The sequence below is a fragment of the Cariama cristata genome, unplaced genomic scaffold, assembly GCF_000690535.1.
Source record: "Cariama cristata isolate BGI_N322 unplaced genomic scaffold, ASM69053v1 scaffold45596, whole genome shotgun sequence".
NCBI classification, from domain to species: Eukaryota; Metazoa; Chordata; class Aves; order Cariamiformes; family Cariamidae; genus Cariama; species Cariama cristata.
In genome coordinates, this window is record NW_009624659.1 from 11,632 (window position 1) to 26,410 (window position 14,779).

The window sequence follows — 14,779 nt, forward strand, 5'->3', positions numbered from 1 at the left end:
ATCATTACTCTTCACTAATAGTCAGTCTTTTTGTTAATTTCAATCCCTGCAACAGTACTGCTATCAAAGCCAAGGCAAATTAATTTTCCATCCTATTTAATGATGATTATGTGTATCAAATGCTTTATTAAAGACAAGATATTCTACATAATTATTAAACAGTATTTATTTAGCATTACAAACTTTGCATTTGGTAATCAGGAACAGTTGTTCCAGGAATTTCACCAGTGCTTGAAAGATATTGTTATTGGACAAGTACTTTTCAGTGGGGAACTTGCATTCAGAACAAAGGAAATAATGTGTTCAGGAGCTTCAAACATAGACTTTGAACATAGTGTCTGTGACATTGTCTTCTGCCGTGTCAAGCACCAGGACTTTAATGCTCTCTACATATCCTTGCAGTGAAGATCTGTTTTTTGTCTAACAAGTGCGTGTTGTTTCAGACTCCATGACAGAAAGATGTGTATAATAGGACTGAGCATCCTAATGGAATTGCAGAACCGACCGCCTGCAGTGGATGCTGTGGCTGCCCAGATTGTCCCGTCAATCCTCCTCCTCTTCCTGGGCTTAAAACAAGTTTGCGCCTCGCGAGAACTCACAGAACATGAGGATCATGCTAAAGATGAAAAACACGTTGCAGAAGATAAAGGTAAAATCTCCCCTTTTCACATTGTGGATTTTGTCTGGATTTAATTTAAAGGGGGTAAGAAATTGCAGTTCATTTTTAAGACTCATTAGTCTGCTGAAAATAGCTCGGCTTACTTGGTGCTTGAAAGATCACCATGAAAGAATTGATTTTTCCTCCCAAAATATAATCGAAATGTTTCAATGTATAACAGATAACACTTTGTGGAAGGGTAGTATTTGTTTAAGAGTAACAATAAAACTTCCAAGTCCACTCTTCTGGGTTGTGAATGTGCTCCGTCTTCTCACATAGGCAGGAGGAGTTTGCCAGGACTGCACTGGTTATATTCTTGATTCCTGGAAAGAACCTGTTCCTAGTACCCAACAATTTGAAAGACCTGTTTGGTTGAACTTTGAAAGAAATCCTAGCAAGTCTTCTCTGTCCGAATGGAAGGTGATTTGCAAAGCGGGGTTTTAGACAGCGGAGGTTCATGGAGTAGACAGATCTCTTACTGCTGTGTCTGCCAGAAGAGAAAAAACATCCAAGAACACTTTGTGGAGGGAATTGTGGGGAGTGAATTTTACCCAGCATTGCAGGCAGATATGTGTGGCTGTATTTGACTTGGAACAGGAGATAGATGATTTGAGGTCTGAAAATGAGATTGGATGTAAGCGAGTTATGTAATCCACTCAAGTTTCACACATGGTTGTTCTGTAGTGGAATTACAGAATTCTTCTCAATGCATAGGAATACAGTATGGAAACAGCAGATTTTCAGATCTCCGTCCTGTGATTCAATCCCTGCTTGTTGCAGGAATAGTCATCTTTATTCTTTCTAAACTGTTAACACAGAAAGAGCTGAAGGTTTGGAATTGGAGGGTGATTTTTTTTAATCTTGATTATAAGTCAGAAATACTTTTCCTTAAGTAAGAAATAGCAGTGTTTAGAATTGCATGTTGGAGTTGCATTTAATTCAGGATGTAATAGTTATTTCATAAGCAAAATGGAAGGTAAAGCTAAGCAAAAGATGCTATTTCAAGTTTATTCAAATAAAGGAGCACTCTGAAGAATAGCAGGCAGTCATTTGGCCTACATCTAGTTTTCTATTTGTTTTGTGTCAGTTTGTGGAGTCTATGCAAGTTTCTATTTGTTTGTAATGTAAAAAGCACAGTGATGGAACACTTTGTCAAAGACACATTTCCTCAAAGTGTTTGGATCCTATAATTGCACAGTGACTGCACAGATGGAAGAAGAAAAAAGATGGCGGTTTCACATTCCCCAGGTGTGCTTAGAAACAAAATTTAACTGAATTTGAATGTAGGAAACATTTTAACAGCTTCATTTTTCCAATTCTTCTAAAATTTTGGGGGAAGGGTGTTAACAGAGGGTCCCCTTTCCAGCCAAAACCTAGTTTTATTAATTGTTCTTCACTCATAAGTCATTGTTTCTGTATACTTTTTAAACTTTTTTTTGCAAAACACATCAATGCTTTTGCAGAAGAGATACCGAGTGATGAGGAAGAGGCAAATGAAGTGAGCCAGGCAATGCAAGAGAACCATGGTGGAGGAGGAGGAGGAGGTGGTGGAGGTGGTGGAGAGGAAGAAGATGAAGATGATGATGATGATGATGACTGGGATGAAGATGCATTGGAAGAGACTGCTCTTGAAGGGTTCAGCACACCTCTTGACCTTGAAAATGGTGTTGATGAATACCAGTTTTTTACACAAGCACTTTTAAGTACGTGTTTGTTAGGTGGCAGAATGATATTACATGATGAAGTAATTTGGATAATCACCGGGAAAAACCCTTTTCTTTGTTACATGTTATAATTTAAATTAGTGAATCTGGAAAATGTGATCTTGCTTTCTAATGTTAGTCCTAAGATTTTTTTGGCTTACAACTGCTGCAAAAACCAAAAGGTAGCAAATACAGCTAGAGATTAATTCTCTTCATGTTCTCTTTCAGAACTTTTCAGTCACAGCCTAAATAAGTGGGACTTGGTCACTAGAGGGACTCCTATATATAGAAATATTTGTCACTTCCTAGATATTAAAATCATAGTGGAGAAATTATTTTCTCCCTTTCCTGTTTGATTCATCCTGTTGCTTTTAGTTTTGGTATGAGTTTTAAATTAGAAGATTCACTTCATCATTGTCCATGAATAATGGCCACGTGGTTAACTTTCTGTTTCAGAAAGCAGAGGATGTAATTAAGTTCCCCAAAATGGACTGCCTGTATTACAGTGAGGATTCTGTGCCTAGAAGACTGAGAGGAATACTGAACCTGTTTTGCAGTGCAAATTCTGTTTTAAAACTAACCAGGGATTTCATGTGTTTCATTTTGTTCTTCTGAAATTAACTTGCAATGTAACCTGATAATCACTTTTCATCCACTCCTGTTCCGGCAGCGGTGCAGAGCCGAGATGCAGCCTGGTACCATTTGCTGACAGCACCGTTGAGTGAGGATCAGAAGAAACAGCTGCAGGAAATTTATACATTAGCAGAACACCGGCGAAATGCTGCAGGTGAGTCACTTCTCTGGGGCAATTTTATCTGTTGCAGGGATGTTGGAACTGCATCTAATCTGTAACAACAGAGAGAATAAATCTCTGTGCTAATTAACATTTCCTAAGAAGTGTGAGCAGGATATTGTGCTTATATTATCCCTTGCCTGGAAGTGTGTGTTACTTACAGCGATACGGTTGCTCCTAATTAATTGCCTTCTCATTGACATGTGCTACTGTTTGAAGAGGGTATGAACTAGTTTTGCACAATCTGACATTTGAAATGAAGAGCAAATTAAGGCAATATCTAGCTGTCAGCGAGGCATTTGATGATGATTACTATAGATTATTATGTGTTTAACAGTTTTGTAACTTTTTAACCGCTAATATTGCCTTCACGGTCAGTGTAAGGTTTTAGATGTTTAGAAAGCTTGCATCATGGAAAATAAATTCAGGTTTAATCAAAAAGCACACAGAATAGTGTAACATAGACTGATTCTGGAGAAGATTAATTTCTCAGCTCTGTTGTAGAAGTGTGTGTGTTTATGCATTTAGAGAAAATCTAGGTGTGATTTCTTATCGTTCCTGTATTTAGGGAATGAAATTTTGACTCAACTGAGAGTTTTTTCCACACCTTTGCATTCTTAGCTGAGCTATATTGTCTCTGGCAAAAGCGTTCTCTATCGGCTATTTTTCATTTTCTTTACCTTCTCTGAATTCTAGAGACTAAGACAATAGAACAACAAAGTGGCTACACATTTGACAACAAAGGACTGATCACCGCATTTAACTTTGCTGGAAGTACTCCTGGTGGCAACTGAAGGATCAGCTACAAAGGTCAATGGGAAGGGTCTCATCATTGCATTTTCTTGAAATCATCGTGACTTCTGAGTGATAGGGGAGGGTAATTTAATGCTGCTGAAGGTTTTCTGGAAAATAGCAGTGTGCTTCCCCCACCAGAATGCTCTTTCTAACCAGCTACTGTAATGTACAAATTCTTGTGGTGTTTTATAATTTGATGGACTGAAAGGAAACATTTGTTCTCAAGGAACCTGAATGGCTGGGAGGGGCCAGGCTGCATCTAATTAGTTGCACTTCTCAGGTTTTTGCTGTGCAGAATTGATAGATTCATATGGATAACAGTGCCTTCTGTTGTACATGGATTGCCTGAACAAATGGATTTTGGAGTGCATTATCATTTTTTAAGTGTAAGGACATTTCTTGATACACTGTAAGCCTTGGTTCCATGTTTTCCAGTCACTTGCTTTTAACTACTCAGTTTAATTGTTTGTTGATTGCATACACATTGCTGGATTCAGAATATGATCTCATCTTCCCTATTTGTTGCAGACCAAATGTGTAGAGGGAGGTGTCTGTTGGAGTTGCAGAGCATACACTGGTTACATCAAAGAGTCTTAACAAAATTGCAGATTTTCCCTTGATGCAGTAGTCTTAAATTATTTCTCTTAGCCATGAAATCAATTCACTTGAGTTATGATGGCACGCATGGCCAGTGGCTACCCTAAATCTACATATATTACCTCCTGCCTAGGCAAGTGGTGTGCCCCTGGCATGTGGATGTTCTACATGACAACTTTTTGTTTCCATTATTTTTGATGAATATTGGATTTTATTTGGGATTCTGTGAGCTTCTTTTCTGTTTTTATTCATTCATTACCATTCTAGTGGTAGTACTGGGTAGTGTGGTACAAAATATTTACAGTATTTTATTTATCTTGATAGAAGAAAAACAGCTCCAAACTTATTTCTTCCTACTCTTATACTTCTGTGATTGCATTTCTGGTCTGCATTCCTTTTGGCTCTTCTTGTCCAGATTTTTTCCTAAATTTCAAAGACTGATTTTTCATAAATTGAAAGACATATAACCAGGTGTTTGTGAATATGTTTATTTAGTGAGAAACTGATAGCAGTACTAAGTTGAATAGGTACCCCTCCTTTAGATCTATTGGGATCGCAGTGATGTAGCCAAAATTAGTAGGCGTGCTTTAGAATGTGAAGTTTGGATTGGAGATAAAATGTTTAGACCAGATTTTGTCTCTATGTGTTAATTTCTTTATGATTTAAAAATATTTACCAAGGAATTTTAAGCACATACTGATAATGTATTTCTTTAGAGCAGTGCCCCAACTGAAAAGTCAAAGCCCTTCCCATACCCCATGAAATTTTCAATGACTGTAGCGAATTATAGATTGCTGGCCCTGCAGTGTGCTGAAGCTTTCATTTTTTATATGTCAGAGTAATTATAATTCAGTCTGACAAATCTGAAGTGCTCTATGACTTGGCTTCTGGAAAAGGCCAAAGTGTCTCTGTCTGTTCCTTGCCCCATCCCCTGGAATTTTCTCAGCCTGGCAGCTGTGGGGCAGAAGGTTCCCTGCTGCTTTCCTTTTTCCTGCATCTTTGTGTCAGACTCTCTCTGATGCTGTTCTCTGCTGCTGCAGCCTTTTCTTCCACTGCCCGCCCCCCCCGCCTCGCACGCAGCAGCTGCAGATTAAAGTTGACCTGGTCCATGTAGGTTTTTCAGTGCTGCTACTCACTTAATAGCATCAGTAAAAATTTCTCACTTTTAGTTCTGTTGTACATATGGAAAACTGAGAGTTGCAGGGTCTGTTTTTCCAAAAGGGAACAATACATTGAGCTGCATTGGACAGGCTCTTCAAGCTCAAGCAGCGGAAGCCAGGACGTCCTTTATTTTTAATGTCAGGCCATGAAAATTATAGGTCGCTTTTGCTAATTTAGGCCTGGGAGTTTATTGACTGAGATGGTAAGAGGCATTACATCCAGTTTGTTGGTGAGTTTCTCAGAAACCATTGAAGTTTTGAAATCCTTCACAAATTCAAGAAATGTTTTTTGGAAGTTAGGGACATGGACAAGTTCTCTCTTACCTGACAACTGAAGTTAGGTATTAGGCAGGTAAACTGTTTAAGCCCTTTATTATTTTATTAAAAAGAAAAAAGAGTTTGTCGAGTTGGGTTTCTTTCAAAGCCCATTTGCCTTGTCTACACTGGCATGGAGAGTAGAAGAGGGATTTATTTTTCTTCTACTAATGATGTTGCTTGTGCTGTCACAAGCTAATATTTAGAAGTTAATGTGTTCAAGGAAAAATCTGCTTTTGTATAGCATCATCTTTGTGTCACTCGGCTGAACTATGGCTGCTCCCTAGTTCTGCTTCTTGTATACTTTTCAAATCAACTGCCAAGAAAATTTCATCCAGATGTTTCTTACAAGGGGTTTAATCAGCAGCGTGGAGTCGGGAATCTTTGTTGTCTATTTTGCAGTGGGGGTCAGAGATGTCTGAGGGGATGGCATGTAAAAAAGGTTAAATGCCCTTCCCTTCCCAGGAGATTCATGAGCAAATGTTTCGTTTCTGCTGGCAAAAGCAAATGTTAATTATTTTATTCCTTTTTTTGAAAAGGGGTTTCATCCAAGAAGATTTATTGGGCTCTAGCCTCCACTTTAACATATGGTTCTCTTTTAACATGATAAATATCCATTTGTACATGATCATAAATAATTAATGGATTTTAGGGATTTTTTTTCTGAGCTGTGTCCAGCTTTGTACTACGTTAAAGGGAGAGTAACACAAATGTGCATTACTGTCTCACTTTGAAGCCAAAGTAATCATGGAATGTCAGATACCAGCATCAGCCAACCAAGCATGATGTATTTGCCATTGAAAGTACAGAGAATCATGAATGTATTGTGAAATAGAACAAAGACTGATAACTGGTGACCTATGTTGCCCCATGCCCATGTTCCCAAAATGTGAAGGTGACTCGTATGGGCACCATTGGGGCTTTACAAAGGAAATTGGCATTATGTAGGTTTTAATCATAATAACTGTTAACTTACATAATAAGCTTCTTTTTCAGATAAAACTAGCTGATCCAGGGTATTGAATTGCATATGCTGTTTTGTCACTCTTGAAAGGAGAGTAAGAATCACATGTTTTGGCTGCTTCTTTTTGCTTTTTCTCTTTCAAAGTTGAAGTACTTGGTTTTCTTTCATTACAAAGCAAAATCTTTAATCAAAATGGCTAGCTCCAGGAAGAGTTCAGAATATCAAGCTAAGGAAAAAACTAAAAAAACCAAACCCCAACAATCCCCCAAAACCCCCATGTGCACAGTCTGATTGAAATAAATGTGCTTTGGGAGTGTAAGTCAAAATATGTAAAGAATGTTACACAAAACTATATTGTGAGATTCTTTGCTTTAGGGGGAAAGGCTGCCTGCAGGGTGTCAGGGAGGCATGAAATTAACTGCTTTAGGACATGCCCTTTGCCTGTGAAGTGCAGGCAGTTTGTGACTCTGGATTCCATCATACATTGTAGAGGAGAGAAGGTAGGGTGGTAGAGGATTTATTTATTTTTTTTTTTGCTATGAAGCAAGAGTCTGTCTTGAGACTTATGAGCCAAAGCAGTTGTAGACAACATGAATTATTAACTGTCTTTTGTTTCCAGAATACTTTTCAGCCTTTTTTCTTCCCTCCTTTTCTTCTGTTTGCCGACCACTATATTATGAGATATTTCAGAGGATATTCAAAATACCTGAAAAGGTAAAGCTTAAACAATTTTTTTAAAATTCTGTTGTTCTTGAAGCAATGCAACCTATCCATTGCATTTGTATCTATAGAACAAAGTCCCTCATTTGGCATATGCAGATGATACAGAACTGCAAAACCCCTCACTTGTGCCTGCGGTTTGATGAGCCTTTCTGTGATTTACTTCTTAATATGGGTACTTTGAAATCCCCATACCTTGTGTGGAAATTTGCTCAAAGAATAGGCAAAAATGCACTATGTAATGGAGTACCCAGTCCTAGTTCTGAGATATGCCCTAGAAATCTTCTGATAATGTTTGACAGTCTGGGGGTCAGTTCCTCAAGGATCTCCATCTCTGATTGAGGACATACTTCAAGTCCAAGAGATTCTGTATCTTTGCAAGTGGACAGAGAATCATATTTCTGTCATCGCAGCAAAACATACAGCAGGCATGGCTATCAACTTCTTGATCTTATGAGTGAAAATAGCACTGTTTTCTCTTGGATGTCAAATCTTAGTCCAAACGGATGGAATACAGTAGAGATGGATGTTCACAGTGTGTTAAAGGAAGCCAGACACTATTTCAGATACCATAAAGTCTTAGAATAAAGCCATATTGTAAAGAGGATATACGAACAGGCCAAGCTGGTTGCTTTTGACACATCTTCCGCTGTTACTACTTTTGTAGAACCAACCAAAACCAGTTTAAAATGAAAGAACTAAAGCAGTGCTTGTGCACCAGACAGGTAGAAACTTCCCTGGCCTTTGGATCTAATCCCAATATTCATTGTGAATGTACTCAGATATTTTTCATATAGACTATGCAACATCTGTATGAATATCAGTACCTGGAATCTGAGAGCCATTAATGAGAGGTAAAGACTTCATGTGATTTTTCTCTGGCAGAAAATAGATACATCCCTTTAAAAAGTCTGGGAACCTCTTGTCCTGGCTGATGTGCAATCGCCAACAGGAGACATTCAGAGGGATTACAGCCTTTCTTAAAGATTGTCAGCATACCTCCTACTAAAGGGCTACCTAAAGTGCCCCATGTCTAGGGAGCTAACTGAGGAACCACTCCGCAACTAAAGAGTTTTGGGGAGCAGCAGTTCAGAGAGAACCTGCAGGCATATGTAATTGTGATTAATTGGGAAAGCATCAATTTAAATTGAGGTGATGCGTTTGATACGATCTCAGATCTGCAGTGTTCCCGATGTTGCCTGGATCTTCTAGAGAAGCGTCCAAGAACTTTGTCCTGTGCCTTTCTCTAGGAAGAGAATGTGCTTGGGCAGCCCAAAATTTGGTGCAATGCTTTGAACTTGGGATCAGAAAGCAATTTTGATCACAAGCTGGTAGTTGTCCATATCAGAAAAGTGAGATGAAAGCAGTATATTAATGCTGGGGTTCTCTTTATAGACTGTATAGAGGTTCACAATTTTAAGTGCTTGGCTATGTGCATGGTGGGGTAGGAGATGAACTTTCAGATGCATTGATTTCTGCAGTATGAATACAACAGTGTCAGCTCCAGGATTCACCTGAACTAAATGGAGGGTGTTGGTCAGGGGCTGCCTGCTGGACCATCCAGGGTTATGTTAGATGAAGTGAAATACAAAAACTGAAAAGTTACTTGATAGTTGAACCTGTTGAGCAACAAAAATGAGTGTTTTCTTGACATGAGATTTTAATATTATGTTCAGATATGTTTTAATTTTCAAGTTTCTTGCCCTTACGCAAAATACAAAATTACTACATGACATGGAGGCCTATCGATTTTTCACAGGACTGTTTATTATTGAAGGTGGTTATCCAAGAATTGTTCCTTATTTTTAGATATTTTCAACTTGTTTGTTAATAAAGTTGCACATATCCCTCTTTCACTACTTTCCATGCACAGAGATCTTAGAAATGAACTTAAGGAAGAAGAACAATGCTTTGAAAAGAGAAGACTATGCGTAAGCAGGTTACTTTTAGAAAACAGAAGAACTATGGCCTCTGAAGAAAACACGAAACAATAAATATTTATACAAAAGTGCATGAGGTAAAGAAACAAATATAAGGCAATATAAGCGAGACTCCGTTCTTTGATCATAGCTGTAATGTTTTTTTTTTCATTGCCAAAGAATGTGTGAAAATTGCTTTTGATTGCATGTGCTGTTGGTAGTACACCTAACGTAAATCACCTGAAATGTTTTTGGGCTCAAAGAGAGACCAAAGACGCCATGCAGATTTCTTTTGATATTAAAAGCAAAGATATGAGCCCATGCCTGCAGTGACTAGAGGGAGACCACTATGTGCTACATTAGCAGATTGAATTGCAGGATCATCACCTTTGTAAGAAGCCTAAAATACTAAACTGTGGGTTGGCTTTGAGGGCAAGAATAGACAAATGCAAAACATGCATTGATGACAAGAACTTCTTCCTAGCTTAAAGAATTCTGTACAGTGTTCTCTTAAGCTGTGCTGAATTTGCTTTAAAAATAGTAATAAATCTTATTACTTAGGTTGAGTGTTACATCTGTTGTGCATTTGTATGGGAGGAAAAATATTTCTTAAAAAAATGTAACATGCCACCTATCAAGGAGCCCAATCACATTTTATAGCCTGTCTTCATACAGCCATAAAACTTATTTGCAAGAACACCCCAGAATTAATTTTAAACAAATGTGTGCATTATCCAGAGTTAATGTGTGCATTTGTGTAGCAGTGTGTGTTTGTTTGTCTCAGACTTATGAAAGCAACTATTCACAAGCAAGCTTTGACTGCAAAAGAGCATAACTGATGTTTGATGTAAATGAGATCGTTACAGATCATCCAAGTACAATTCTCAAAGTACCGAACTAGTGAAGATAGTTAACTTGCAGTCCTGAGAGAGGGGATTGCACCAGAACTTGTGCCAGTCTTCTGTGCATGGAATTTATAAAGAAAACAGTTTTACCAAGCCTCCACGGGGCAAGAGATTAATCCTACTCAAACTGCAAGCCTGGTATTTGTATCAGTGGAGTATTTCCCTGACAGTGAGTTGCTGAAGTAGCCTGTTTGGATTGATAATGCTTGCCCTTTTCTGTGCGGGGCACTTCCGTGAATCCTCCATGGTATCTCCAAGAGCAGTGGTTAGTGGCGCATTTGTGTAACTGGGGTGGGTGAGTTAGTGTAGTTTGCCCAAAGCTGTAGCAGTGTGTTGCAGCTGGCACGAGAAATTAAAACTCTGGCTCTGTGCCTGGGAGTTTTGCCATTGGCTCTAACAGAGCCAGGATTTCGCCCAAGAAATTTGCTAGGTCCTAGTGTTTGGATCACAGCTAATACCTTTCAGAGAATCTCTGCCAGAACATAATTTATGAAATTGCTTAGTAACAGTGAGTTCCTCTATTGCGCAGCAATTTTGAACTGTCTAGCAGTGACAATGTTTAATTGTATCTCGTGTGGGTTGCTTGGTATGATGAACTCTCCTGTAGAAAAATGGTTCTCAGCTAGGTGATGAATAACATCCCAATTGCTAATTCCTCTTGAGGCTTTGAAGTGATCCTGATGATGTGGGAACAGTACTCCAGGTGACCCACAGTATCATCTATACCATGTATCAGGGTGTTGGAAAGCTTATAGCCTTTCTGCAGGTATTAACAAACATGCTGGATCGGTTGTGAAGTTGTAGGTTGCGATTGCCACTTTTAACAGCCTCTAAAGAGTGTAGTTTCTACCGAAGTAAATGGATGGCTCCTATGCCGCCTCCTGCCCTCTGACAGAGTGTTCATCTTCTTTTAGCTAGAATCACATTCTTAAGCTGAATTCTAACTCCAAATCTCTTTAAATGGTAATTTCTTTTGGTCGGTCCCAGCAAGGGTGAAAGATGATCGGTGTTTGCTTTCTCTTCTTATCAGGTATGTTAAATGAATAATTTAAAGAATGTAATTACCTGTTTGATTAAATCACTGGGACTTCAACCAATCCCACACAGTTTGCTACTGAATTTATGTTTTTTTCTGGCAGAGCTCAAGCTGCATGGATTTGTGTGCACATCAGGAAAACTCTCCATAGTCATATAAATGAGATTCAGAGTAAAATACATAGAGTTTGGAAAGGTCATATCAGTATATGAATAATGGATGGTTTCCTTTTTTATTAAAGATATTGACTGCATATTTCTCAGCACCTTGTAGAGCACAGTATGCAACTGCAACAAATAAGGATGCCTTAAGCACCTTCGAATTCTCCCTACTCTATTAAATATAAATAATCCGTACTGTCCTTTTTAGCACAACATACCTTGCCTTGCACCTGACTGCCTCGACAGGTTGTTGTGCAGAGCATGATAATGGAGCCAAGTGGCTCCACCTTTGTGTAGGGATTTGATCACAGCTGTGAGGCTGTCACTTGGACCTCGGTAGCAGTTGTGGCTGTGCTCTAGAACATCTGTGTGGAGAAAGCATGCCCTGTTGCATTTTCTTCCTGCCATAAGTATCTTTCTGGAGGATGCAGGGTCTTAAACAAAACCGCAAGAGTGATCGGAGAACACCGCAATGCATCTGAATGTGCGCTGAACAGAACCAGCTCTCACCATCCATTTCTATGTCTAGACCCCTCAGAAATGTGTCAGTGTGAAGCGAGATTAAACAGATACATGGAGTCTAGTTCCTCACTACAACAAGGATCATAGTTGTTGAATTCTGCCAAACAAGAATCAACTCAGTTAGGGTGAATGGCATGATTAGCTCAATTTGTATTACTGTTTTGAAGAAAGACTGATGGGATCTGCCTGCATCATTGTGGGGGGAAAAACAAACAACCTGGCCAAGAGAGAGTCATGCACAAGAAGTCCCCGAGCATTGATTTCACTGGAAGAGCAAGCACGGAAATTGCTCCAAGGAAGAGGTACTACACCTGATGTCCAGTTACAGAGTATTTATCCCATTGTATTGTTAATCAAAAGATTTACTGATCTCATGAAGATAGGACTGAGGTAAGGAGGTTGCTAATACTTTCCCATTGCGCTCCTCTGATCTGTAAGTATGGCTGATTTCAGAACCCAAGTCCATCTGAGACACCAGGCTTGGAGGATCTAAAGGACCTTCCTGGCTGCTAAACGTCGTTCTGTCAAGAAAGGAGAATTCTGCACAGTCTCATGCTGCCTCAGTTCTTGTGGTTGCTCCTTCCTAACTGTTGTGAAGGTGCATTTGATTGCTTAATGGGATTTTCTATTGCTTAGTGATTGATATTCTTCTAATAAAATACACATACTGAAAAACCACTGCCACTGCATGGCTGAAATAGCAGCTGTTTGTGGTTGCAAATCATGCCTGGCTGCTGGTCACAGAAGGGTGGGGAGAGTACTTGGGTTTGTCTCCCATCTGCTCTGGTGAGGCTTTGTTACCCTCTCTTGCTTTGCTGTCTGTTCTATAGCTTTAGGATGCAGTGGTCTTCCAGGGTGTCACGATCTTGCCTTAGATCTTCAACTTCTGCTTTTTGAAAACAAAGAAATACTGTCACTTAAGCATGATTCTGGATTCCTCTGTCTTCCACTCATGTGCACCTCTTGGGGGTTTGTGGCTGGGATTTGCTGAATTAGGAAGAACTGTGGAGTGATACGAAATTTTCCTGTCGATAGATATTCCCGCAAAGCATGGATTATTAATCACAAGATTCTCTTACTATTCTGTTTCTTTCTTTAGATACGGTATTGTGTAAAATGTTTTCAAATAGATTTTGAGCAATTTTTTTCAATGTTTCAGGGACCAATTACTGAATCAGGGTCTAAATCCTGATTCAATGAAATTCTGTAACTGTATAGCAGGTTGGGGAAGATACAGAAAACATGAGGCAAACAAATCCAAGGTTAAATATGACAAGAAAAAGAGAGTATTGCTTTGTTTATAAACTGTAAATACTCAGTTTATATCTTCATATTCTTGCTTTGATCCTGATTTCAGGGGGTAAAAAAGATTTAATTTTCTTTTACTTTTCATTTGGGTATGGAGTTGTAGTTGACTTTTAACTCCAGATTTTACTTCGACAGTACTACTGCAGGAAAAAAAGCACTGGCTACTTAATGTCAGAGGATATGTGCTAGCCTCTTTTGTTACCATCTTTGTGGCTTTCATCCAAGGTCACTTGTGTTACGGGACACCCGAGTCCAAGATTTATTCTGCTGCAGGAGATCGCCTAACAAGACACTAATGGTTCACAATCTAATGAATTTCCAAAGCCGTATTAAAGCACTGGGAAGCATTTCATCCTTTCCTCAGTGGTTTCTGTTTCACAATATAATATTGTACAATAACATTTTCTTACTGTTTTTTATAATACACCCTTTTTGGTTGAAGAAAAATAGGGCGGAAAAAATCACCAACTGTGAATATGACCTTTAAAGATGCACAGGTGAGCACTAGTATGTGTAGTGCTAATGGGGAGATAAGGAAAAAATAAGCACACCACCTGATCTTGGGCACCTAATTTAGATTAGGAGGCTTATCTTGTTAGGCTTTTGTAGGAGAGTGGGGGATAGCCAGAGTTCTGCTCCTAAGCTATTGGATGCTCTAAATTGCCCTCTGGCAAATCTTGCTTCCTTCTCTTCTTATAAAACAAGCTCCGGGGAAATGAACCATCCAGGTTGGGTGGGTATTGCTAATGTGAGTACACACCTGGTGGGTTTATTTGGAGGGGAAAGAAACACTCAGGAGAATTATAACCAACAGTAATTAGAGAACAAAAGTCTCCACTTCTTGTTTGCTGATTGTGTGCAAGTGTATAGTCAGTTTTGCTGATGCTTGTACACAAGAGAGATTGTGAAACATGAGTAATTTGGTGCATACGCCTTGTCTTGCTACAGTAAATTACAGCCTTTCCTTGTCTAGGAGCTGAGCTATAGCTCTTCTTCTGCTTTACAGTGTGTTATGTTGCCTTAATTGCTCCACCTATTGTGACATTTTTGATGTTTTTTATTTTTGTATTTTACTGTGGATGCTCTAACCCAAGTAAATGATGCTACAGCATTCAGGAAACTTGTTAGGCTGCATTCAGGTCAGCAGTTCATCAGTGAGTGCTGTGAAAGATAATCTATGAATGTCAAAGTTGTAGGACCTTTAAAAAAGGCAATCAGCAGGA

The 14,779-nt window shown here is 39.0% G+C and overlaps 1 protein-coding gene across 1 annotated transcript in view; it reads left to right on the forward strand.

Annotated features, from left to right (window-relative positions):
- Positions 1-4,569, forward strand: part of LOC104164031 (importin-8-like) — a gene marked incomplete at its 5' end in the record, with an annotated part of 15,495 nt that extends 10,926 nt beyond the window's left edge. Inside the window, 4 exons of the mRNA XM_009703242.1 lie at positions 444-649; positions 2,122-2,361; positions 3,032-3,148; positions 3,851-4,569. Of these exons, the coding sequence (XP_009701544.1) occupies positions 444-649; positions 2,122-2,361; positions 3,032-3,148; positions 3,851-3,948 (661 nt within the window). The remainder of the gene's footprint in view (positions 1-443; positions 650-2,121; positions 2,362-3,031; positions 3,149-3,850) is intronic.
- Positions 4,570-14,779: the final 10,210 nt, after the last annotated feature.